General features: G+C 35.9%; 1 protein-coding gene across 50 annotated transcripts in view; it reads left to right on the forward strand.

The window, feature by feature from the left end:
- CLASP2 (cytoplasmic linker associated protein 2) overlaps positions 1–24,902 on the forward strand; it is a 114,667-nt gene that overhangs the window by 85,577 nt on the left and 4,188 nt on the right. For 7 of the 50 annotated variants that reach the window (XM_085540428.1, XM_085540431.1, XM_085540438.1 and 4 more), the window contains 15 exons: positions 1,915–2,021; positions 4,033–4,277; positions 4,895–4,958; positions 9,120–9,283; positions 10,212–10,290; positions 10,445–10,495; positions 14,531–14,674; positions 17,373–17,516; positions 17,942–18,048; positions 18,648–18,801; positions 18,982–19,204; positions 20,677–20,870; positions 21,480–21,608; positions 22,832–23,038; positions 24,058–24,174. In XM_085540428.1, coding sequence (XP_085396554.1) covers positions 1,915–2,021; positions 4,033–4,277; positions 4,895–4,958; positions 9,120–9,283; positions 10,212–10,290; positions 10,445–10,495; positions 14,531–14,674; positions 17,373–17,516; positions 17,942–18,048; positions 18,648–18,801; positions 18,982–19,204; positions 20,677–20,870; positions 21,480–21,608; positions 22,832–23,038; positions 24,058–24,174 — 2,129 coding nt within the window. Of the gene's footprint in view, positions 1–1,120; positions 1,184–1,914; positions 2,022–3,561; positions 3,586–4,032; positions 4,278–4,894; positions 4,959–9,119; positions 9,284–10,211; positions 10,291–10,444; positions 10,496–14,530; positions 14,675–17,372; positions 17,517–17,941; positions 18,049–18,647; positions 18,802–18,981; positions 19,205–20,676; positions 20,871–21,479; positions 21,609–22,831; positions 23,039–24,057; positions 24,175–24,902 lie in introns of all 50 variants that reach the window. The other 43 variants (XM_032442414.2, XM_085540440.1, XM_085540436.1 and 40 more) reach the window with 12 other exon arrangements.

The raw sequence follows: 24,902 nt of genomic DNA on the forward strand, positions 1-24,902 counted from the left end.
GGTTTGATCTGTATTGGAATTACTCAGTTCAAATCAGGCTCTTAGATTGTGTATGATAATCAGAGTAAATGATGATTCATTTAATTCCTGGTTTCCATTTTTACTGCTTTATGTATCGAGGAGGTGTAAAATATTTGCATTTTCAGTTCCTTGTTAAATTATAGTATTATATCTGGGATGCAAGTCACTTTGGTTAGACTTTAAAGTTTTCAAAGCCCATTTCAGTTACATGGCTGTAGAATTCTGCATTAAGTGAACTGAAGAAGGAAACAGACTCAAGTGATGTTAATATTGAATGAAAGAAAATGGTAGCAATGTTGTGTAGGCCAACTGTTTTGGAATCTCTGAAAGACCTTTATTTTATAGAAGCATCAGAAAAAAATAGATGGTACTCCTTTTTATTCAGAAGTCCTTCAAGATCTTTGGTTCCAACTTTGTGTAACTTCCAAGGATTTTCAACAGCCATAGTAACTGACATACTTGTCTCAGTTTCACATTTTATCTTAAAGAGAACAGTAAGAATGTGAAGTGCTAAATACATTAACTTCTTTTACTTTTTTAAATTAAAATTGAATAATTTTGGCTTTCACCTGTAAAGTAGTAATTTTAAGTAAGGTTAGCTTATCTGCACGTGGGCAAGAACTCAAGTTAGTATCAGTTGTCAGCTGCTAACACAGTTTGTGCAATAGTTACTTTCTTCCCAATTGTTTGGTATGTGAGCTCTGGCTCTCGAGCATGTAGAATGGAAGTAACTGCAATGGAAAAACAGTGAGCCTTTTCCAGTATTTTTGAGGATTCTGTTGTGTGTTTGTGTGTGTGTGTGCATTTGTGTACCTACGCTTCCTTTTTTTCTTTGAACTTGAACATATTTGCTTTTAATCTGCTCTTAATCCTTTAAATTAAAAATAAGAAATCATGCATGAAATATCCAGTGTACATAAACCTCTCTAATCTCGATAATCAAAGAACTTGTCTGAATCTTTATCCTTCTGTGTAGTATTCATCTTCTTGTGCTAAAGCTGTATCTTTTTGATAAATGTGCTTTTGTTCATCTAAGCAACTATTGCAGCACCTTGATTCCATGGTAATAGATAGGGTTTGTATGATCCTGTTATTGCAGCTTCCAGACATCACTCCAGATCCACTGGTGCCCTCTACGCTCCTGATGCTTATGGGGCTACAGGTGAAGGATGAGTACACTTTGCTGTCATCTGTGCAGTCATCCTGGATTTTTTTTTACCCACCCACCCACTTGGTTATCCTCATAGTTCAGTTGTAAAAAGCATTATTTATATTATTTTCTGTTTCGTGGTTTTAGTAATCTAGATACATTTGTTCGTGTTACTAGATTTTGTCTCCACCCTCATGCCTCAGTGATAATCCTTTCCTTCCCTAACAACAGTCACCTTATTTTTCCTTGCAGAGGATTTTTTAGTTCTCCACTTTTTCAGTATTTGTAGCCATTCATTATGCATGTAGTTTTTTCATCAGTAGTCTCCATGGCCTTCCTATTATTTTTGCTTTCCTTTGAAATGAAAACAAAAACCCAAAATGAAGACGTTAAACAAAAAAGAAACCTAAAAGGGCACTACTGAGTTCTCTTAGTTAAAGTACTTCATTTGTTGGCTTTTTTTCTTCTGTGATACTGGAATAGAATCTTCATATTCCTGTTGTTATTTCGTTTGAACCTTTTCACCGCACCACTAAAGCTGTTGGGATGAAAACATCCATACTTTAGCCTCTATGTGATTTATTAGAAACAATAAGCAAATGCTTTTCTTCTGCTTGGGTTTTTTTTTGTTGTTGTTGTTGTTTTTTTTTTTTTAAGTGAGTATAGTATTAATATTGTGTTATTGTTCTGACTGAAGTATGTTTGTTTTTCTTCTTTTCATTTTTTTGTTGATGATTTAACAGGTACCAGCTTTGGAATTAGTCAGTCGAGTAGATTGTCCTCGTCAGTTAGTGCTATGAGAGTTCTGAACACGGGTTCTGATGTGGAAGAGGCAGTAGCAGATGCTTTGGTAAGACACTCATGCTTGTGTTGTGTCGGATGCAAACTGCTAAAATGTTTAGTGTCTGTACATTGAAGTGTGCAAAAGAATTTGTCCTTCCATGTCTTACTGACTTGTAGGTGTGACTAAAAGAGAAACTGAACTACCTTATCTGCGAAGCATGGGAATTTTTGTTCCATATGGAAGTCTTAACTTTTGAGAAATGTTCGTTTTCCATTTTCCATATTGCTGGGCTGTTCTGTTGGAGTAGCTGGAGGAGCCAGTTGAGCAGAAGGCACTTAGGAGCAGAATCCCACAACAACTACACAAACTTGTAGATAGATTGAGGTTGGTAGGCTTCTCAGAGTTGTGGGTGATAAGAGCTAAGGCACTCTTAAAGTTGTGACAGCGCACAAGGTTAATGCTGAAGAGATGAACTGATGGTTTGACAGGCAGCATTTAGTAAGTTTGGGTTTTATTTTTGAAACATTACACTGATTTTTAAGCTAGTTATGATGTTCTTGGTATTCATTTGTATTACCTGAATGCAGAATTGCACGTTGTTTCTATAAGTGCTAGAGGAAAACTAATTTGTATATTTTAGCTAGAATCTGTACAACTAAGAAGGATCGGGAAGAGCAGCATTAGAGTAACAGTATTAGCAAGACTGCTTGCCTCCCACATAATTGGCTCCATTAGGTGCTTATTTGGTTATGAGCATTTTCTTTCATCATAGACTAAAGCCCCATGTCAGAATTATGTTTTTAAAAGGTAGAACAATAACTTCTGACAGTCGTAATATAAAACTCAAATATTATGGATTGCTTTGTTGTTAATGTTATTTTATCTCTTCCTTTATTCTCTTACGTGTGTATGCGTGCATGTATTGTTGACAGTAAGCTTGCTTGTTACACGGTGTATTGACTAGTTTGTATCTAAATATCATTAAAGCTATTCAAACAAAAACGAAAACCCCATGTATACTACAGTGGTAATTAAGGAGAGAACAGTCACTTCTGCTTCTTAGAATGTGTAGTGAAACTGAACCTTTAACTACTTGGTTCAGCTCCAGAGTTTGAATGGCAGAGTTATTTTGCAGTAGCTTGTGTTTGTCCTTTCCTCTGGCCTTTGTTATGTTGTGTTTAGTTCTGTTGGCTTGCTTTTGTTTTTAAATGTATTTGGGGTTTTGCAGTAGGACATTTTTCAAATGTAATTCTCTACTGATTGTTGCAATTAGAGCATTAGAATATTTTAGATACTAAAATGCTGCTAATCAGAACAAGTTTGAGAAGCATGTGGAAAAATGAAGCTCAAATGAAGCTTCCGTACTTTAATAGTGTAAGAGACAAAGATTTTGATCAAGTGGGCTTTGTGAACAACCAGAAGGTGACATCATGTAATTTGTCCAAGGAAATTGAGTTTTGGCAGACTTCTTGGTAATGCATACTATGCTAATCAGACAGAGAGAACTGTGTTTTCCAGTGACAGGTAGTTTAGTAATCACAGTGCTGCTATGCCTTACCTTGCTGTTCTCAATTTCTGTTTCTTTTCAATAATTTACTGCTATCAGCTCTTAGGAGACATACGGACTAAGGTATAGAAATTATTTTCCTTCTTCGGTAGTTTAATACTTTGGTATTAACATGTTTGATGCAAAGTAAGTTAAAATGAGAGAATATGTTTTTAGACCTGATTCTTATATTCTTTAACAAGTATAAAATTAAGTGAAATAACTAACTTTCAGTGCAATCTGTCATCCTATCATGCAATTTTATGAATTTTTACAAGTAAACTTTAAGCTGAACGTTTCATCAAACGTATGTCTTCTTTCCATTTGCTTTGCTTTTATATTTGGAATCCTATGCAAGCCATACATCTTTATAATCTTTTTAACTTGCTTTGAACTGCTGAATGGTTAGAGTTGTTTGTCACTGCAAGGAGTAGGGCTTGCATCACTTCTTGGAAATGCTGGTGTTTCTACTGATCATGGATAATATTTCTTTGTAAATCACTATTAACGTGAAGTGTTTCTGAACAATAGAAGAAGCCTGTGAGAAGAAGATACGAGTCTTACGGGATGTACTCAGATGATGATGCCAACAGTGATGCATCAAGTGCCTGTTCAGAAAGGTCCTACAGCTCCAGGAATGGAAGCATACCAACGTATATGAGACAGACAGAAGATGTGGCTGAAGTCCTAAATCGCTGTGCTAGCACCAACTGGTCAGAGAGAAAAGAAGGCCTTCTGGGCCTGCAAAATTTATTAAAGAACCAGAGAACGTTAAGGTAAGAAGGCATGTTAGTAGAAGAATGTTTTTAATTGAGAGTTGAAAGAAGGCAGGGAAAGTAAGAAAGGAGGCTAATGTTCTAAGCAGCTTGGCAAGCTGAGGAGAGGGGAAGCAGTGTATGTGTCTGAGAGTAAGAATGGGGAGGGAAGGAATGAGGAGTCTAGTGTCCATTCTGGCTACTAATGCAGAGGATCCCTTAAAATGCTTTGGAAATGGAATTTAAAATCAGTAGCATTCTTATAATACAGAGGATTCTCAAAGTGGTTGCATCTAGTATTGATGACATGCTAGTGTAGGTTTTTTATTCAGAAGAAACTGTTCACAGCTAACTCTGAGAATGTCTTTTTCATGACTGGCTCTATTACAGTAATTAGGAATAGGAATTTAAAGTGACTTTTGCTGTTTTAGGATGTGAATTAGAGATTCATTTCTAGGTTAAAAGTCATATTTTTAGGCAGAATTATTTGATATACGCCTTAGAGAAAGTGCTTTCTTCAAATTTGTTTACTAGATTTTTTGGTTCAGCACTGAGGGGTGGTTTTGCTGATGGCTGTGCATTAGTGTACCAGTAGCATTAGCATTTGAGTTGACTAATGTATTTTGTCACTTTGACAGTCGTGTTGAGTTGAAAAGGCTGTGTGAAATCTTCACAAGAATGTTTGCTGATCCTCACAGTAAGGTATGTTTAGGTTTCCTTACCTGCAGTAAAAGTTTGGGAACACGTGTTCATAGAAGGCCAACTTCAGTAAAACGTTGGCAATGGTTACACGTGTAAAAATGTCACAAAATATATTCTGTACGCAGTTAATGGTCTTAAGTCTGAACCCATTTAATTTGCAGTTTTGAATGAGATAGTTCTGCACCTTTTGTTGCAAGATAATTGAAAGAAAGTGAAGGTTTATTTCAGTTAAGATACACTAGTTTAACAGCGCTCAAAATTAGCAAAAACCCATAGAAAAGTGTGCTGTTTACAAAGGTCTCTTCAGCATAACCTTGTGTTTTCCTCTCAACTACAAACAAAACACCCTGCTGCAATAATTTAAATCATAGCGAAAGATACGTCAATCTTAACTATACCAAATATATGTTTACTTATTTTCCAGGGTATGTATTCTGTGTTTTCATTACTATTGATACCTTCCTCTAGTTTTGCTTATAAGACTGAATAATTTTGAATCATTGATAATAATTAAGATGCCAAGTATGTTAATGTATTAAAAAATAATGTGATTATTTATTAATGTTGACAGTAGTAAAGACTGAGTGGATGATGTAACTAAGAATTAGTCATCTGTTTCATAAGAACATGTAAAGTCTTTAAAACTGTTACCACTCCTGATGTTGCTGTGAGAGATGGGGTAGTATTGCAGCTTATACATGTGTATGTAATCTACTGCCATGATTTCTGCAAGCTAAAGGACTGCGAGTGAATGTGAACCTGAACAAAGTTAAAATAACAACATATAGAAAACATGTAACTTCATGTTTAGTTTACAGTTACAGGCTTGCTTGTAAGAAATACTGTTTTAGATGTCGAATGTAACATGTGCCACTTCATATCCATGTTTCAGAATTGATAAAGTGATAACCCAGAGAAACTCACAATGGAGTATTTACTTCAGAGCTTTTGGCTTTCCAGAATTCTGTTGAGAAGAAGCAGCTTTGATTATGCAACACTTTTAAACATTTTTCTTTGTGATTGATCTGATGGAAAACTAAATTAGGGAGATAGGAATTATTCCGTCATCACTTCTGTGTTGTCTTTTTTCCATTTAAGGGTTTCTTTTAACATGGTATCTGGATGTAGGGAATTGCTTGGGAGGACAGTAGTATCACTTGGAGGAGAAAATGGGTGAATGATTTGAAGGATGTGCCAGTACTTCTAAAATAGTTTAGATATCCCAGTGAAATCCTTAAATTAGTCATAAAAGCTTTGAAATACCTTTTTTGTTTTGTTTCATTTTATATTCCATACAGGAACTTTGTATTGGTGGCCACTAATTTATATGTTTTTATCTTTTTCCCTTTTTTGTTTTTTTTTTTTTTGTTTTGTTTTGTTTTGCATGCTGTCTCCTGTGTTGGAACTCTCTTTAGAGAGTAAGTTGGTTCAGTATTTGTTGGAAGCCTAACCTTATTTGCATGAATGTGCAATTAACCCTTTTTGTCTATTTTTCTTCCCCGACAAGTTCATGCAGTGTCAAGCCTTTTGCAATCATAAAATGCTGTATACAATTATGTAAACTGTGTGGCAAAGTTTTGAGATGTGCTTTATTTACTAATTAACTGACATGGTTTGGTTATGCATTCCTGCTTTATATTGTGGTGGTTGGCACATCTGAAATAATTCACTTCAAAGGTAGACCAGTTACAATTATTTTCATATCTGTTTATTTTTTCCACTATCAAATTATTAAGAACTTCAGCTTTAGGTGCTTGATAGAAGTTTTAAGTTGCATCTACAAAATGGAGGCTGCAGAAGTTGTAGTGCCTACGTACATTGTTCAGAACGAAGGTGGATGAGTTCCATTTTCCATTCCAAATTCATCCTTTACCTTAAATTCTCTTGCAGCTTTTTTTTTTGTTGTTCTTTAATCCTCATGCTTTAACTGAGACAAAAAGCCATGATATTTTTATATTTTTAGTACCAGAAAATAGTTAAACTTACACAGCTCTTCTGCTGGCTGTCATGTGGTAAGGCTAAAATCAAAGCTTGAAAAGAAAACTGAGTCATCAGTTGTGAGTGTGCATTTTTTACATCTAAAAAGTTGGTGCGACACTTCAAAGTACTTTTGCCATAGTGATTCATAATTCACTACATAATTATTTCACTTTAAACCACTTAACTTGTTCAGAGTATCATAAGGAGTCTATTACTCCATCAAGTAGTTTGTTGTAACCAGTTTGTTCAGCTTGCACATTTTAATGAAGTATTGTGTGTATTGGTGTACAGAAACTTTAAGAAACTGGTACAATTTCTAAGTTCTGCTGTGCTAAATAATTTAACTTGAAAGATTCCAGTTTGATCTTTATAGTACCTTATTTTTTTCCTCTTTATTTTAGGGGGCTGTAAAATCCAAAGACAGCAACATTAGAATACAGAAAGTACTGTTTGGCTTGGTATTGTCTGTGTCCATGATTAGCCCTTTGTTGTGTAGTGGTATATGGTGTCAGTTCAACCAAATAGAGAAGGCATTTACAGTCACAAGTGTGAAAATTACTTCCCCTTTCTGGGAGGGCAATTCTTAAATGTCAGACTTGCATAATAAGCTAAGTGGATAGCAGTGGAGTTAGCAATACTTTTTCTCATTTTCAATGTAATTTACCCCAAAAGGGAAGTTGTACTGTTTCATCCTGATTGGCTTCACATTAAATAGAGTTAGTATTATTTTGTTTCTAATGAAGACTTTTTGGTGCTCAGGCTGTCTTTTCATTGATCCTCTGGTCTTTTCGTGGTCTTGAAACAATTTGATTACTTTTAATGTAAATGTCGAGACATTTTTTAACATAACTCATATTGATTATTTTATTGTTTTCATTATATTAATTGACTTATCCTGGCTTGAATTATCATCATGAGAAGCTAGGAGATCTGCTTTCCTCAGTAATGGCCTGACCCCTCCATTCTTGGTCAGTGTTGTGGATGTAAGCCCATATCCATGGTGTGGTATCTACAGCCATGTGAGGTATCATTACTGCTGGGGTTCATCCACTCTTACAGCAGCAGAATTTGGCATCATCACAAGGCAGATAAGCTGCAGGAGGAGGAGGGGGAGGAGGATGTGGTGTTACAACCCATCCTCTGCAGCAGGTATTTCCAACCTTGTACCAATGTCAGGTACATACTCAGGAGGCAGTATGTGTCCAGACTGCCTTGTATCATAACAACAACTTTGCTGCTGTACCCAGCTATTTGCTGGAACAAGAGTGCAAGTCAGATGTGAAGGCAGCATTTTCAGCTCAAATACCTGTTCTTGTTATCAGAGAAATAGAAAACCCATGAACTACACTGAGTTTATAGCATACACATCTTGATATTGTTGTGAGCTCAGGAAGAACATAAAATCAGTGAGAGATCCTAAAAAGACTGTTCAGATGAAGTTGTGTATTTATGATGTCCTTCCTGATCTCCGTGGTAAAGTTATTATAAATACATTAATATGCATCACTTTTTAAAAATGGAATACTAAATTTTTAGCATTATTTGTTTAAAAGAACACAATGAATGTTTTGGAATACAAAAGGGCTTAAACAGCTGTCAATCCAAAATGTATTGTGGCTTTTTTTCCTTCTCTGGGGAACGATTTTGTGTTTGGATATCTGCGGTAGCAGAGGAACCTTGTTCTATTCCAGAAATGTTTTATGTTAGTAGTTGGACAGCTTTCATGATCCTGCAGGACTTAGTAGTGGAGGTATTTACAATGAAGATTCTACTAAAGCATTTAGAGAGAGGTGTTTTTGTAGACATTGAGGAGTAAGTCAAATCCACTTAATGATAAAGCTTGAAATGAGGGAAAAAAAACAGTTTTACTTTAAAAAGAAAAATAAGATTGCGCCAGCCATCACAGTAAGCATTTCTTTTCTTGACAATTCTGCATGGAATACCTAGTTTTCAAACTTCTGCAGAAGTCGGCTAATGCTTCCACTGTACTCTTGTATCAAAATCCAATGAAAAAGCAAGACAGGTTCTTTTTATTTTTTTTCCTGCTTGGCTGCAAAACACTGCCTATCTCTGCCTCTGATTCCCTTACTGCTGCTTCTTTGTTTGTAAGTTCAGCATATGTCAGCGTCGTTTCCTCTTTTTCCCCATCCTACCCTCTTTCCTTCTTCTTATACCTTTTAGGTGTTCAGTATGTTTTTGGAGACACTGGTGGACTTCATCCAGGTCCATAAAGAAGATCTGCAGGACTGGCTATTTGTACTGCTGACCCAGCTATTGAAGAAAATGGGTGCTGATTTGCTTGGGTCTGTACAAGCAAAAGTTCAGAAAGCACTTGATGTCACAAGGTAATGATTTCTGAGAAAAAAAACACACATGAAAAACATCAGCAACATAATAGACCATCACCTCATGCTATTTCCAAGGTGTTTTGCCTGCATATATGTGCAATGAGATTCTTGGAAAAATACAGACCTAACAACAGATCATGAAAAAACTTATTGCTTAAGCGTTCTGGTTTTCTGAATGAAGAGTTTTGATTCCTTAGTGCTGAACAATTAATGTGTTTCTACTTGTCAAATTTCAGAAGGTGAATTTGAGCTATGTATGATATCGTTTTGTTTAGGTTTTTTGTCTTCATTTTCAAATCAAAATACTGTTGCAGTATTGTTAGAATGTCTCTTAAGTAGTTAGAAAGCAAATCTGTTATTACCATATCCTTCCTCCACTCTACCCAAACAATTTTACATGATTCTGGGAGCAGTCAACCGTCCAGCTTTGTTCCCAAATGAAAGCTAGATTTTTAAGTAGAATTGGAAAAAGCACTGGAATCTTCTTCTCATCCACTGTTCTCTGAAGAATGGGACAGGCTAAACATTTTCAGCTGCAGCAGAGGCCTAGTAGGGTTGTGTGTTATATGTTTGTGGAATGGTGAAGAGCAGAGGCAGGTGGAATGGACAGGATCATCTGGAGAAATGTATAGGAGTATTGTGTGTGTTTTTAACAGTTGGAGTGCATAATAATTGTGGGATGTTCAGAAATGCATGTGTTTAGATTCGGGGTACTACAGTATAGTTTGTTACTGGTTGCATTATATATACTCCAGGTTTAACTACTTTAGAACAGCGACTGCTTAAATTTTGTCCTTTATATGCTAGGTGGAAATTGGTAGTTGTTTTTTCCTTTAGAAACAGTAAGGCTGATGCTTTGCCTCCCAACAGGTATTGACATAAATTTTCATGTAGCTAATAAAATTTGATGTGATTTGTTTTACAGGGAATCATTTCCAAATGATCTTCAGTTTAGCATTTTGATGAGATTTACTGTTGACCAGACCCAAACCCCTAGTTTGAAGGTAAGAATTTTCAGGTTTACATGATAAACAGAAACGTAATTTGTAGACATTTGATTGTCATATCTTTGGATTGATATTTTTGTTTTCTTTTATTTTACAAATGACAAAAAGAAAAGATTTTCAATTAGTGGATTTTGTTTTTGTAAACTTTCAGACAGTCAAGCCAGCACTACAGGACCAGCTTCGCTCTTTTTGGAGCTCAAAGGTTTTTGTCTGAATTATTGTCTTTTTTCTTAACCCTATATCAAAACTCTTACAGTGTTTCCAATACTTTTTATTTGAATGCCTTTGTATGCTGCTACTAACCTTTGCGAGAAACTTTAAGCATGCAGATGTCCAAACTTTAAACATTACACTACTATGAAAATGTTTGCTGCAAGCGAGATCTAATAAAACCACAGTACAGTAAAAATGAGCAAGAAAAACGTGGCCGCCTAACATCAAGCTGGTTATGCAAACTCACTCTATCAAGTCTTCTAATTTTATGTTTGTGATTTCCCAGTACTGTTTTCCTAGTTCATGTATAAGTTTTCCTGTGCTTAGTCTGTTAGGTTTTAAATTCATTTAAGGTATTTTACTATTAATTTTTTGCAGTGAAAACAAGCTCCCTTTATAGTACCCTTACTTCTCTGAAAGCTGTGTGTAGCTTTATATGTATATGCACTTTTACATGTTAAAACTCTCTATCCATATACCTGAAAATGGGGGTTGGACAAAAAAACAACAACCCACCTCCTGTAGTATGTTTACATTTACAAATGATATTAGGATAAATGCATCAAATCTGAAGATTTACTAGTGCAATAAATGGGGAAATAACAAGCATATAGCTGCCATTTTCTGCTCTATCCTGCACGAATTGTTATTACGCCATTTGATGCTGCACAAGAGTATGTTTTATCTGAATTGTGTTGAACCTAAAGTCACATGAATATGCCTTTTTTGTCTACAATACAGTAAAACTTACATTTTTAAGCTTTTGAGGACAGTTGATACGTTGACCACTGTTGCTTCGTAGAGCTGTGTTAAAAAGGCACTGCTGTCATTTATTGAAGACAGCAAACGAGGTAGTAAAAATCAGTTTATTGTTTAAATAAATCCTTGGAACAAATTGGATTTGGTTTTATTTTACTTGGTTTTCCTCACCAGAAAGATGAATTTGGTGATTGAGATATTCTGTTGGGGTCAGCTTAATTATCTAACTGTTAAAAAGAAGGTGAGTTGTTTCAGAAGAAAATGGTGCCTGTCCCCCATCTTCCACCTTTGGTAGATAATCACAACTTCAGATCAAAGCAGTGAAGTCACTGAACTTAAATTGCAAAATTATTTGTCTAATATCCACATTGAATGTTTTGCTAAAATTCCATCCTCAGTGAACCCAGATATCTGAGATGAACTGAAAATCTTAAGGTATTGCTGTGTTTCTTGGGATCTTAAGCTTTTTTTTCCTCTGAAAAAGAGAAATAGTTTTGGTTCAGGATGTGAACCTGATTCCATCCTGCATATGATGCTTCTTCCTTGTTTTCATGTGGAAGTATTACCAATTGTGATCCTTCAGATTAAACTGTCGTCATCGTTTAACATTTACACACACCAAAGCCTTGGAAAATAAATTGAAACTTTTAGAGTGACTACAAGAGGTGGATTGGGATAGTTGACCAGAGAGATGTTATTCTGCTGACATAATCCATGGAGGATGCAGCATGGTGTATTGTGTCCCGTCTTACTCACCTGCATTAAATAAACATGTTGCTGTGGTGAATTGTTGAAATACAGTTTACAGATGTCAGGTGCAAGTATCTGTTTTGCAGGTGCAGAACATATGTTTTCTTATGGACAAGTGTTGTCCTGAAAAATACTTCAAAGCATCACTTTGATTTTTCTCAGGCTGAATATGGGATGGGTCACAGACAGAGAGGAGCTGTTAATAAGTATTTTAGCCAAAGATCATTAGAAATTTCAGAACCATTCTTTCCTTTGACAATATGGATGTCTTGAAATGAAAAGTATTTTGCTACAGTTGATTTTTTTTCCCCTCTAAATTCATATTATATTTCCTGTATTAAAAAAAATAAAAAGACAAAAACACAGTACATTTACGGAGATAAGAGGGCCCTTTAAAACTCAGTCATTATGGTTATTGTAGTCATTTGGTTAAAGCAAGATAGAGGCAGTATCAAAGTAACTCAGGTATTAGGGCAGGCATAAGGGATGTGGAAAGCTGGAAAACCCTGTGATTGCATTTGACCTGAGTAAGGCAGAGTTCAGTCTGTTGTATCCTAGGAGAGTGCTGTAAGAGACAGACATTTGTTTGAAGGAAAGTGTTCTCTACATTCCTCTCTACTTTTTCCTATTAGGTGGAATGTTTCACAGAGAAAATGAGACTCAGTAATCTAAAATGTTTCACAGGACAGGAAAACCGTTTGCCTTCTGACAATGACTATGTAGCATCCTTACAGTATTTCCTGAATCTTTGTGGAGATGGGTTGCACAAAATATTTTTGTGCCAAAATTTATCAGTGAAAGATGTTTATGGAAACACTTTGGTTTCATTTATCTAGTTTTTGTTGTGAATAATAGTGCTACCTGAAGCTTGCTTTATGTTTCAGCTCACTTACTACAGCTTTGCTATTCTTAATGTTTTTTTCTGTGTTATATGCCTTATAAGAAAAGTATTCACTGTGTCAGTGCTCATAGTCCAGCTAGATGCAATAAATTCAGCCTACAGCGTGCAAGTAAGGTTGTGGCAATATTAAACAGCTCCAGAGACAGTGGTTTGAGATTAACAGCAAGGAGTCATTTTAAGAATTCCTGCAGCTGCTTTCATTGCAGTTAAAAATCATCTCTCTCGGGTCTTGTAGAGATAAGTTGGATTGTTAAAAAGAGTACTATCTTAAACCTTTTATTTCTGATCTCAGCTATACTCTCACTTCTTTGTAGTAGTGACTAAAATGCACCATAAGTAGATGTGATGCTCTTTCGGAGTTTAATTTAGGGTGTTTTATATCAGTAATATGTGTGTCTTATTATAGGGATTTTTGTGTTTTCTCTCTCTTTGAAAGAATCTTGCCAATAGTGTTTTCATACCGAGTATGTTACTATTGATTTGCCTAAGCTGAAAACCTCTAGCTGTTGGTTGTCATGTAACTTTGAAAAGGTCCAACTTTAACAGCTGCTGTGAAAATGAAGTGTTCATTATTAATGTGAGTGTATCAGTTATCAGTAATGTGTACATCATTTAGTGTTGTATCGTGTGTGTAACAGCTTGGATGTTTTGATGGCTGATGGAAGTTGCTAAATAGCTTTGTTCAGAACATTACAAGCCATATATAAATGTAATTATGCCTAGATCTTGCATTCTTTCTGCTTATGAGGGGCTGTTGTTGTTTCTCCCTCCTGATCACAGGTTTTATTTCCACTGAGCCAGAAATACCTAAGTTGAAAAGGTTGCATAAATGAATGTTAACCACTTTTTTTGATGGGTTGAATGACAGTTATCTCTGGAGCAGCAGGAACTGAACAGAGAATGTTTAAGGGAACTACAGGCATAACAATCCATCTACTAAAACTCTGCAGTGATACAGTTTTGAGGAAACTAAAGAGAGGTTGCAGATGGGATAATTAAAACTATAATTCTGCATAAGGGGAGTCAGCAAATTCAGAGAACGTTGTCTGGGCAGTTGAAGGCCTAGAACAGCTTTTCTGTCCTTGTGGTAAACTAATGTCTGTCTCCTTAATGTCTCCAAAGGAAAGCTGTTTGTGTGTCTAGGTCTTTTGTACAAATTCTATTATGTACCTTTTAGTTTTCAGTCAGAACATTCATAAATCTTTTCCTCAGTGGTACTGACTGCTGAGCACTGGTTCTCATGAAAGGGTGCTGAGTATTAACTACATCATATTCTAACTTAACCTGATTATTGGTTTATCAGATTATGTCCTTTTTATGCTTTGGTACTTGAAGGTTCTCAATAGTATGCACAAATGTTTTGAGTGCTTTTGTTTTCTGTTTGTTAAATGATCCCTTAGCTTTTAGCCACTACCAGTGAAGTCTGAAATCAATACAGTTTCTGTAGAACTTCCTTCTTGAAATAATGTAGCTTTGCTGCCTGAATTTTTATGCCAATGCTGAAAAGACATTTAGGATAATTAAATATTTTAGAGAATCTGCACTCTGTTCTCTAAGCATGCTTGTTTTGTAGCACAGTTTTTATTGTCCACCTAACTCTGTTTCTCTTTACAGGTAAAAGTTGCAATTCTTAAATACATAGAGACTCTCGCACAACAGATGGATCCAGGGGATTTTGTAAATTCAAGTGAAACTAGGTTAGCTGTGTCTCGAATCATCACCTGGACCACAGAACCTAAAAGCTCAGATGTTAGGAAGGTATGTTTGTTGCACTCTGAGTATATTCCAAGTGTCCTGGGCAGATTAAAAAAAAGTATTGATACTGTGAAGATACTGTGAAGTAAAAACAATTTATTTGTTTAGATTTCCTTCGCTAGATTCAATTCAGCTTGAGTTCTGGCAACTTTGTTTCTGGAATCAGTATCAAAACTTCCTTCAGGAGGGATGCTTTGTGGGAGTGAATTTATAGAAAAAGATGGAGAGCTGTGTCACAATGTATACTGCAAAAGAAAGTAACTTTTGCCATTTCTTGATATCTTGGTTGCTTATAATAACTCGCCATAGGAATATTTATAATGCAGATAACTTTTTTATTGCCTTCCACTCCTAATACAGCATTCAGCATGAGAAAGCAGTAACAGATTATATCATTTGGAAGTATCTCGCCTAGTGACTATGTTCTAGTGACATGCATAAGATCGTAAAACAGAAAGGGAACTGAAGCAGCACTATCTTTTAAATCAGTAAAGTTTTAGTACTGAGCCACGTGGCGAGCTGTCTTATCTGATGGTTCATATCTTTAATAACCATTTTGATGTCAATCAGTAACTGAATCATGGAAAGAATTGGCTTTGAGTTTTATCATCTGGAACACTTTAATTATATGAAGCTTTCTCAGTTTGTATTTTCTTTCCATAACAAACTTGTTGGGGGTTGCTAACTCCCCAAAGCATTTAGTAGGTCTTTTGCCAATAAATAGTCAAAAAACAAGTTATTCTGATCCTTTAAAATGTTTCCTTCTCTTAACAGACTTGAAAATGTTGGCACAGTTATTTTAATCTTTTTAAACTTTTTTTTTTTTTTTTTTTTAAGATATGGTAGTAACCTTAACTTTCTGTATGCTTTCTTTAAATGAAGAGGTCTTTTACCATCTGTTTTTCTGTGCCACTCTGTAAAAAAAACAAAACCAAAAGCATTTCAAGTAGATTTAAAATTGTTTTTTAATATTACTGTTAAGATAGGCACAATTAAGGTAGTTTAGATAGGAGCTTCATTTTGAAGTGTAAAATTCTAAGTTCCTCTACAATTAAAACTCTTCTGAGAAGAATTAAAATCTTAGAGTTCTTCCAGGTTTGAACAATATAAAACATACTTCTCATTCTTACTCCATTTAAAATGTGATCAGAGTGACTGGATGTGAAAATCTCAAGAGAGGAAACTTATACTTGGAGGGGAAAAAAAGCCAAATACTCTGAATACTCTTTTCTCTCCCCTTCTGTGAGTCAATTTCCATGCTGATACTTCAGGTTGAGATTCTAGGCGAACCTGATGATATCAGTTTCTTTCCTGACATGACTATAGACTGTGTATTTTGTTATTCTTTTGGCAGCTGAAGTAGATGCTGTGTTAGGCAGTGAAAATGTGGATAACAGAAAAGAGAAAAGAAAGTGGTACTTCCCAAACCTTTGTATAGTCGGAGATCTTGTTTTGGTTTTGTATATATCAATTTATGTTAAAAGACTGACCAAAAGAAATAATGGGGGAGAAATGGAGCACCAAAGACAGGTCGTAGAGGGCATTCAGGCTGTTCACTTGAAGGGAAGACTGTTCAGGAAGAAGGGAATGAAAGTTCAAGAAAACAGCTGATCACGAGTGTGCGAAGACAGTTTGTGGCAATCTAACATGCTAGAATTTTCATCATTAAATTTAATACTAAGACGTGTGCTGGTATGTGTGCTCATAGCTTGGGTTTCCACTTCTAATTAAAAAGTGCTACAGTTCATTGCTCTTGAAGCAGAGGAGGGAAATAAATGTCTAAAAGCATTTTCTAAACTACTTGCTTGAAGTACTTTTGGTGCTGAACCAAGCTACCTGCCATTCTGGCAAGCATGAGGCACTGGTTCTCTCCAGTGCATGGCAGACCTTGACGGTGTGTCTCTTCTATTGAAACTAGATAAAGTTGATTAATCTCAGAACCAGAGTTTCATACTATAAAGAGACTGTTTATAACTTAATAATCACTTGCCGTTCGTTGCATGCGGTAAGTTAGTTCCAGCGTCAACAGTTTTGTTAGCCTGTCCAGTGAATATTCATCAAACTAAGTCATGCAGTCAACATTTCTTTAGCAGAGGGGAACTCAGCTGGTATCCCATCATTCTGTAACATACTGTAGTGCTTTGTCAGTATTTATTCACCTCTTGGCTGAGGTAAATAAATGAAATACTTGTATAAAAACGTGTTCTGGGATGAGGATGCTATTAAATATGAAATGTCGTTTTGTCATGACCTGTTGAACCAATACAAGGCAGAAAGTAAAAATTTCCTGGGTCACATCATTGGGGGTGAAGAGACATGGTGTCACCACTACAATCCAGAGTCAAAATGGCAATCTTTGGCATGGTGACATGTGAATTTCCCATCAAAGAAAAAGTTCAGGACACAGCCCTCAGTGGGTAAGATGATGTGCAATGACTTGTTGAGTTCTGGGGAGAGAGGGCTGAGGATCATCTATCTGAAAGGCTGCTAATGAGGATGATTCTGAAAGGTATAAGCTCATGGTTGTGTGCCTAAATTTATGAATATCTGAACCTCCATCTTAGCAGTACATATGAATGGCATTAGTTTTTAACTGCTAATTTTTTTTTATTTGAGTTTGTTTAATACTTATATCACCTTTTATGACTACCTGTCATTGTAGCAACTCAACTTTGTGATTTTAATCTGCGTTTTCTTCTAGGCTGCACAGTCAGTACTCATTTCCCTTTTTGAACTTAATACTCCTGAGTTTACAATGCTGCTGGGTGCTTTACCAAAAACATTTCAGGATGGAGCCACAAAGCTTCTTCATAATCATCTCCGAAATACAGGCAACAGTGGTCAGGTATCTACACCTTCCATATTATTACTTCTGAATTTGCTGGTGTTTTGAACATAAGTCCATTTCATTAGAGTTGTGTGAGTGAGAAAATTAGTGGAGGCCACCCAAGCCCTCCATAGAAGTCTTATTAGAAGGTACCACTCGTTATGGAATACTTTTTATTTTCCTGCAAAGATGCTTTTTCAGTGTGTGTTGCTTCCAAGTAAAGTGACTTAAAGAGTTTGAATGGACTTTTTATGAGTAGTGTTTATCTCTTACATTAATTATTTCAGAGTTATACATTTGAAATTAATGTCATTGGTTAGAGAATTCAAGAAACTAAAGAGCGTTTTATTAAATGTTTCTGGGTGCTAGAAAATAAAAACAATAATCAAGTAAAGAGGAAGCCACAGTCATGCTGTAGTATCTCTTTTCATCTCCTCTACCAGGGTTCAATGGGAAGTCCTTTGACAAGACCTACTCCACACTCCCCAGCAAGCTGGTCAAGTCCTCTCACTTCCCCAACCAATACATCGCAGAACACTTTGTCACCAAGGTAATGTTGGCCAGTGTTCCTGCAGTTCTGCATCTAAGTCTTCATTAAACATGTTCTCCAAAATAGTAAACTGGGCTGTGAACAAATGCGCAGTCACAGATGCTGAAAAATAATCACCTCCCTGAATGGTCTGATAGGTGCCAGGGCTGCCCTAACATGTGCACCTCAGAGTGCAATTGGCATAGTAGGAGATGGAAGAGAAACATTCATCCCCAGCAAATGTTATAACAGCTTAAGTCATCCAGATGGAATTAATCTGGGGGGGTAAAAGTAGTACATAAATGTTTTTACCTTTGATGGCATCACTGTTGTCAGTAAAGTGGATTTTGTAGCTTTGCTTTTAGCAGTCCATCATTATGTTGATCAGTTCCCCTTGCTGTGGAAATTTTTTTTATAGAGAATGGTGTAAAATTCTCTTACAGAACAGCAGAAGTTGTACTTGAGTCAGATGCTGCTATATAGCACAGCCTTGTTGACTAGACACTTGTAGTGCTTAAATTTATTACTGTTTCCTGGATGCGTGTTCTTCCATGTTGATGTTATTGAAAAACACGGGATAAATCCATCTTAATTTGTATGTCCTTCTCCATGGCCCACAGTGCATTTGATTATGATACAGAAAATATGAATTCCGAAGATATTTACAGTTCCCTTCGTGGAGTCACTGAAGCTATTCAGAACTTCAGTTTCCGTAGTCAAGAAGATATGAATGAACCTGTGAAACGGGATTCAAAAAAAGATGACGTTGATTCAGTGAGTAAACTTGGTACATTTTGTATTGGCAAATCCAGCCAGTACCTGGCTTACAATGTGTCTTCAGGAATGCTTAGGAAACTTCTGAATCTTAGAAGTTTTTGCTACTCGCATGAGTGTGTAAAGTAGTTATTTGATAGCTGTGTTATATATGAATCTGTGGTATCTCTTTTCCTGCAGATTGGCAGTGCTTCTGGAATAGCAGACCTACGAGCAGGAAGTGGTGTGAGTGATACAGGCCGAACAGCTCTTGATAACAAAACGTCATTACTCAATACAATGCCTCCTCACTCTTCCCCACGCTCACGAGATTATAACCCATACAATTATTCTGATAGTTCGTTTAATAAATCTGCTTTGAAGGAAGCCATGTTTGATGATGATGCGGAGCAATTTCCTGATGGTAAGCTTCAGATTGTGTTCTGCACTGGAAGGGAAATGGTGACATTTTTGAGCTATTAGTTCAGTTTCTGAGTAAACCATTAGCAGTGTATTTATCAACGGTGTCATCTCCTTAAGAGGTCTTTACATAATATGTTTCAAACTAGTTTATTTGTCAGTGATCCTTCTGACTGATGCTGTTGGATTGCTAGATAGATGTTATACAGGGTGGGTGGGAAATGAGGTAATTATCGAACTGTATTGTATTCTTCTGGTATTATGTTCTACAGCAGGATTGCCAGTGTAAGTTTACTTACCACATTACTTTGTGGTTGAGATTTAAAGAAAAACGTGTACAACAGGTAAAACTGGATTAAACCAGTTCAGGAATTAGGCAAAAGATTAAGTTTTTTTGTAGTGAAATATTTGTATGTGAAACACAGTGTTGGTATTTTATATTGACTAAACAGTCTTTTTGCAAGGGGAAGAAATGCTTTTACCCAGGAAGTGATTCTTTTAGTTCATGTAAGTGTAGGAACTTGGGTGGTTGTTTTGTAGGTTTCTTTCTGGGAAATCTCTTACACATCATCACATGCACTCCATTCTTCCAGCAGAATATGTTGGCAGAATATTTTATTCAGCAATCATTTTATTGATTTTCATTACCTACCTTTTGGAGCTATTGGTGTATAGTAGCAGTTAATCCTTAGAGACATATTTTGTTTTTTTTTTTAATAGGAGTGTATACTAAAATATAATTAGATGCAAAAAAAGAAACCATATAGATCAGTTCGGGTGTTTTTGATTGTTTTTTTTTTCCCCCAAGGTTTGGTTCTCAGTGTCACTGTGATAATCTCATCTCATCTGTGTGTAAAAGTGATATCTTTTTCAACCTGTCTTACGTTTCTTTGCTACCAACTGGTAGTGTCTGCTGACAGTCTTGCATTTTAGCAGAAGAGTACGGGACCAAGCCTTTCTAAGTCACTTTTCCTTAGAAGCAGTACACAGCCTCTGTTTGGAACCTAGTGTTCCTTTGCAATGCTCTTTTCTTTCATCTCACTTCCATAGATGGTGCTTTGCAGATGTCTGCTTTTGCAAATACCTGCTTTTTTAACTAATGCTTTGTATATGGGCTTAAGAATTCACTTCTTTGTCTAGCCTTAAACTTACTGTTAATAATTTTCATCTTTTTTTTTCTTTCAGACCATTCCTTATTTATCAAGTTAATTATCATTTCTTCTCTCTTTCGTTGTTTTTAGAATGAAATAATTGGTAGGTTTTAAAAGTAGTCTCCATATTCCATGAAAAGCAGATATATAATATTCTACATGTATGTTACATATTTTAATTCATTCAGATGAAGCACTTGTATTTGCTCCTACTTGCTTATGTTTGTGTTTGCAATCCTAGAAGATGCTTTTCAGTTCTGCATCAGGCACTAATGTTTACTTCCGAGTTTCAAAATTCTGTTTGTATATGTTCCTTTTCTGATAGAGCCTCCCATGGATCATTCTGATCTAGTTGCAGAGTTATTAAAAGAGTTATCCAACCATAACGAGAGAGTTGAGGAAAGAAAGTCTGCCCTCTATGAGCTCATGAAGTTAACTCAAGAAGAGTCCTTTGGTGTTTGGGATGAGCACTTCAAAACAATACTGCTTTTGCTGCTTGAAACACTTGGAGACAAAGAGGTAAAGTTAGATTGATCTAGTTTAAATTGTTAACAAAGCACGTGGTTTGCTTTCAGTGGCTTTGAAAGTTGTGTGGGTTGTAGGAAAAGCATAAATTCTGGCTAGTCTTGTCAAGCAAGAAGTTGTGGAAATGTAAGATCATGTGAACTCTTAAATCCCTTGATGGTGAAAGAGGCCATATTCTCAAGTATCCTTCAGTTTGGGGGTCATTTTTTTTTTGGCACTAGTAACCGCTGCTGATTTTATAATAATAAAATATCTGCTTTCAAGAATAATGTATTTGTGTGACTGCAATGCTGCAATATTTATGAGACTTCCAAAGAGTAAAATTGTACGCAGCTTAGCATAGATGGTTTCAATTAGCAGCATGTTTATTGCTTGAATTATTTTGTATTATTTGTATTCACCACTTGAATTATTTTGAGAAGAGCAAACAATTGTAGACATTTTTAGCTGTATTTATTTCCATATTAGTTTCATATTGAATATATGCTCAGAAAAGAATTGATATTTTACTATTATCAAAACTTTATAAACTCTTGAATAAATGCTTAAATATTTGTCTATTCAATGTTACATAACTCATTTGTTTTAATATTTAATTTCTAGCATGCAATTAGAGCTTTGGCATTGAAAGTTCTAAGAGAAATCCTAAGAAATCAGCCAGCAAGGTTTAAGAATTACGCAGAGCTCACAATAATGAAGACATTAGAAGCACATAAGGATCCTCATAAGGAGGTGAGTAATCTGCTATTTTCTTTATTTGAGGTTGTGACAAAATATTACAAAATGCAGCAGCTGTGTTATGTCCAGGAAGTGTTTGATCTTAAATCAGATCTTACCAATGAAGTAATTTGTGTAATAATGAAGATGTTAACACAGGTATGCAAAGAAGAAAAATGAAGTACAGTTTTGTAGTTCTGAAATGCTTAATATCAGCCCTAATAACAGTTGCCTTGGCTGCTGCCCAAGAGGACATAAAACCATAACCAAGGATGTGCCAGCGGTTGTATGAAGAATAACTGAAAGGAGTTTTTGTTATAAGCCCTGTTATCTCATACAGTCCTTTGGATTCCTGTAAGGTTGATAGTTGAGAGATAGGACTGAACATGGGAAGGCATTATAATTTCCTTGCCATTTTTAACCATCTCTGGTAAGCTATTCCATTTCACCATTCAGGACCATGGCTTTGAGTGTTTTTAGGAGAATAGGAAAATAGCTCAGGGAAGAGTTGACTGTGGCTGAGAATGGTGAAGAGATTCAGAAGTAGAAAGATAAGTGTAATCTTGCTCAGAAAGCTTATGATACATGCATACACATCAAAGGATGATGTATTTTGATATAAGAAACACAAATACAGAAACCACCCAAACATTAAGCAGTTCACATCAGTGTCACTGATGTTATGAAAATAGGATGTCTAATGAGATGGATAAATCTCCTCCCTGCCTTTGCTGCACCCCCACACTCCCTGGGAGAAGCCTCCAGAAGTAGCAATCTGTGCATGTCATTCAGCGGTTTTTGAGATGAACATGGAAGCTTATCAATGGTCAAAGATAGTAATGAATGACAACACAGGAAATTACAGATTTCAACTGTAGAGAAATTTCAATATATAATTGCATAATACTGTATTTATATTCTTCATAGCACTGCAGACTAGTGATATTTCAGATCTGATTCGACAGTTATTGTCAAGTTTGGAAGGCATTGCCAGGCAGGTTTGGAAGACACTAATATCGTCTTGTAGAGCATACAGTTCAGTCATACAGTATTGGAAAGAGTCTTGATTTTAGTGCTGTAATCCAACAGTTGGAAAATTGCACACTTTTAGAAATCGTTTACCTGTTTTTACAATACTGTGGAGCTGTTGTTAAGAAATTTTTATCCTCAAGACCTGTACTGGAACTTATACTCTTATAAATCATTTTTCCATGTCTTTTTCTTAATTCTTTCAATAGGTGGTGAGATCTGCTGAAGAAGCTGCTTCCATGCTGGCCACTTCTATTAGCCCAGATCAGTGCATCAAAGTCCTTTGTCCAATTATCCAGACTGCAGATTACCCCATTAATCTGGCTGCAATCAAAATGCAGACAAAAGTCATAGAGAGAGTGTCTAAAGAAACTCTTACTCAGCTTTTACCAGAGATTGTGCCAGGTTTAATACAGGTAAAAACAAAGCAAAATAACCCATCTTCTTTTTATGTAAGAATTACAAAGATTTATTCCAAATACCATCACCTGGCTCTCATGAGGGATTTTTATTGGTCTTATAGCTGATGGCTGTTTTTGTCTTTCATTGTCACCTGGCTAAACTGTAACTGTGGTTACCCAGGATCTGGCTAGGATGTGAAGTATTGGCTGTAGTTAAGTTTAATAGACTCTTTCAGTTATATGTGGTATGTTTTCCAAGTTGTGACCATTTGGTCTGAAATCATCCAAGTTGAATTTATGTATTATTGTCGGGTTTTAGCACTTGGGGCTTGGAGGTAGCAAGAGGAAGAAAGCAGTTGATTGAGGAGGTTACAAAAAGTTTCTTTGTCCATCTTCATAAATAAATAATCTCCCACTGTATAAAGAGTCCAAGCACATTAGCTCGCATGTGCTGAATAAAGACTTTCCAGAACTTGACAGCTGCATTCTGCAGATTTCTGACATAAATGTATGTGGTCAAGTCACGCGTCTGCAAGAAGGTAGGAGAATGGCCTTCTGAGAAAGGGATGCGAGACAACCAGGCATAAGAAACAAAAATAATTCAGTAACAAGTTGGGAGTTAATAGCAGAAGTTTTACCTGTTAAGGAACAGTTTCTTTCAGAGTAAGAAAGCTCTGAATGTAATGGTCTCCTGTTTAATAAATATCTCTGTAATCTAGAACGCTTAATCCTGTGATCTCCCCTATTGTATTTCCATGTGGAGCGTGACAGCGGCTCTGTTTTCAGTGTAAATTACAAACAGGAATTGTATGGGCTTTAATTTCAGTCTGGAAATAATTGTAAATGGTAATTAATAAGCAGCCTGCCTTTCAAATGTGCATGCTCTGTATTTGCTTGTTTGTTTTATTCTTGGAATTCCTAGCACTCACTTAAAGTAGATGTTCAGGTATTTATTGTAAGTAGTAGTAAACAGTTTTCTGAGGCTTTTAATCATTAACTGATAAGCAATTAATGTTAATTTTATTGCTTTCTAGGGTTATGATAATTCAGAGAGCAGTGTTCGTAAGGCATGTGTTTTCTGCCTTGTAGCCATTCATGCAGTAATTGGTGATGAGCTAAAACCACATCTCAGTCAACTCACTGGCAGTAAAGTAAGTAAAAAATGACGTTTAAGTTTTGGTTCATAATTACATGTATACATTTGTGTTTTGGTTGCAATTACCAGGAAGTTTATACATAAATGTACATATCTGAATGGAGATAACCAGGGATACTGAAACACTCAGAGGGTCGATGTAACTTTGATATCAGAGGTTCAAAACTAAAAATCCACAGGTCTGCAGATAGTTAGGCACACACACATACTTCAGAAAACTGATAAATAATAAGTTGTGTTTCTTCTTGCTTTACAGTAGATTTAGTTGTATACTGTCAGTGGCTGAAAAAAATGAAGAAAAGTTTTTACTTGAGTACACTGTCAGATGTTTTATTCTGTAACAGTGATAATAGCTGTATTCAGTATGGCTTTTTCTACCTGCATATCTTGCCTTACATTTCAATGAAGTGCTGACTGGAATGCAGTTATTATGTAACACAGTTTATCTGTTCTTGCTCCTTCATTGTCTTTTTTTGGGTATTCTTTTTGCTTTAATCTGTCCTTTCAGTACCTCTGATTTGGTGGTGAGGAACAACCTTCTGTTCCTTCTTTAGTTAGGAAACATGATTTTGTTGATACCTCTTATGTACTGGCTTTTAACATTCAAACAGATATAATGAGTTTGCCCATGGAGATAAAACAAGACAATTAATATTGTATATCTCTGAATAAAACAGTTGCATCTTAAAAATAGTCTGGCAGTGACTGCATTGAATGTGACTC

The sequence above is a fragment of the Coturnix japonica genome, chromosome 2 (assembly GCF_054131305.1).
Source record: "Coturnix japonica strain WE chromosome 2, WE-NBRP24, whole genome shotgun sequence".
NCBI classification, from domain to species: Eukaryota; Metazoa; Chordata; class Aves; order Galliformes; family Phasianidae; genus Coturnix; species Coturnix japonica.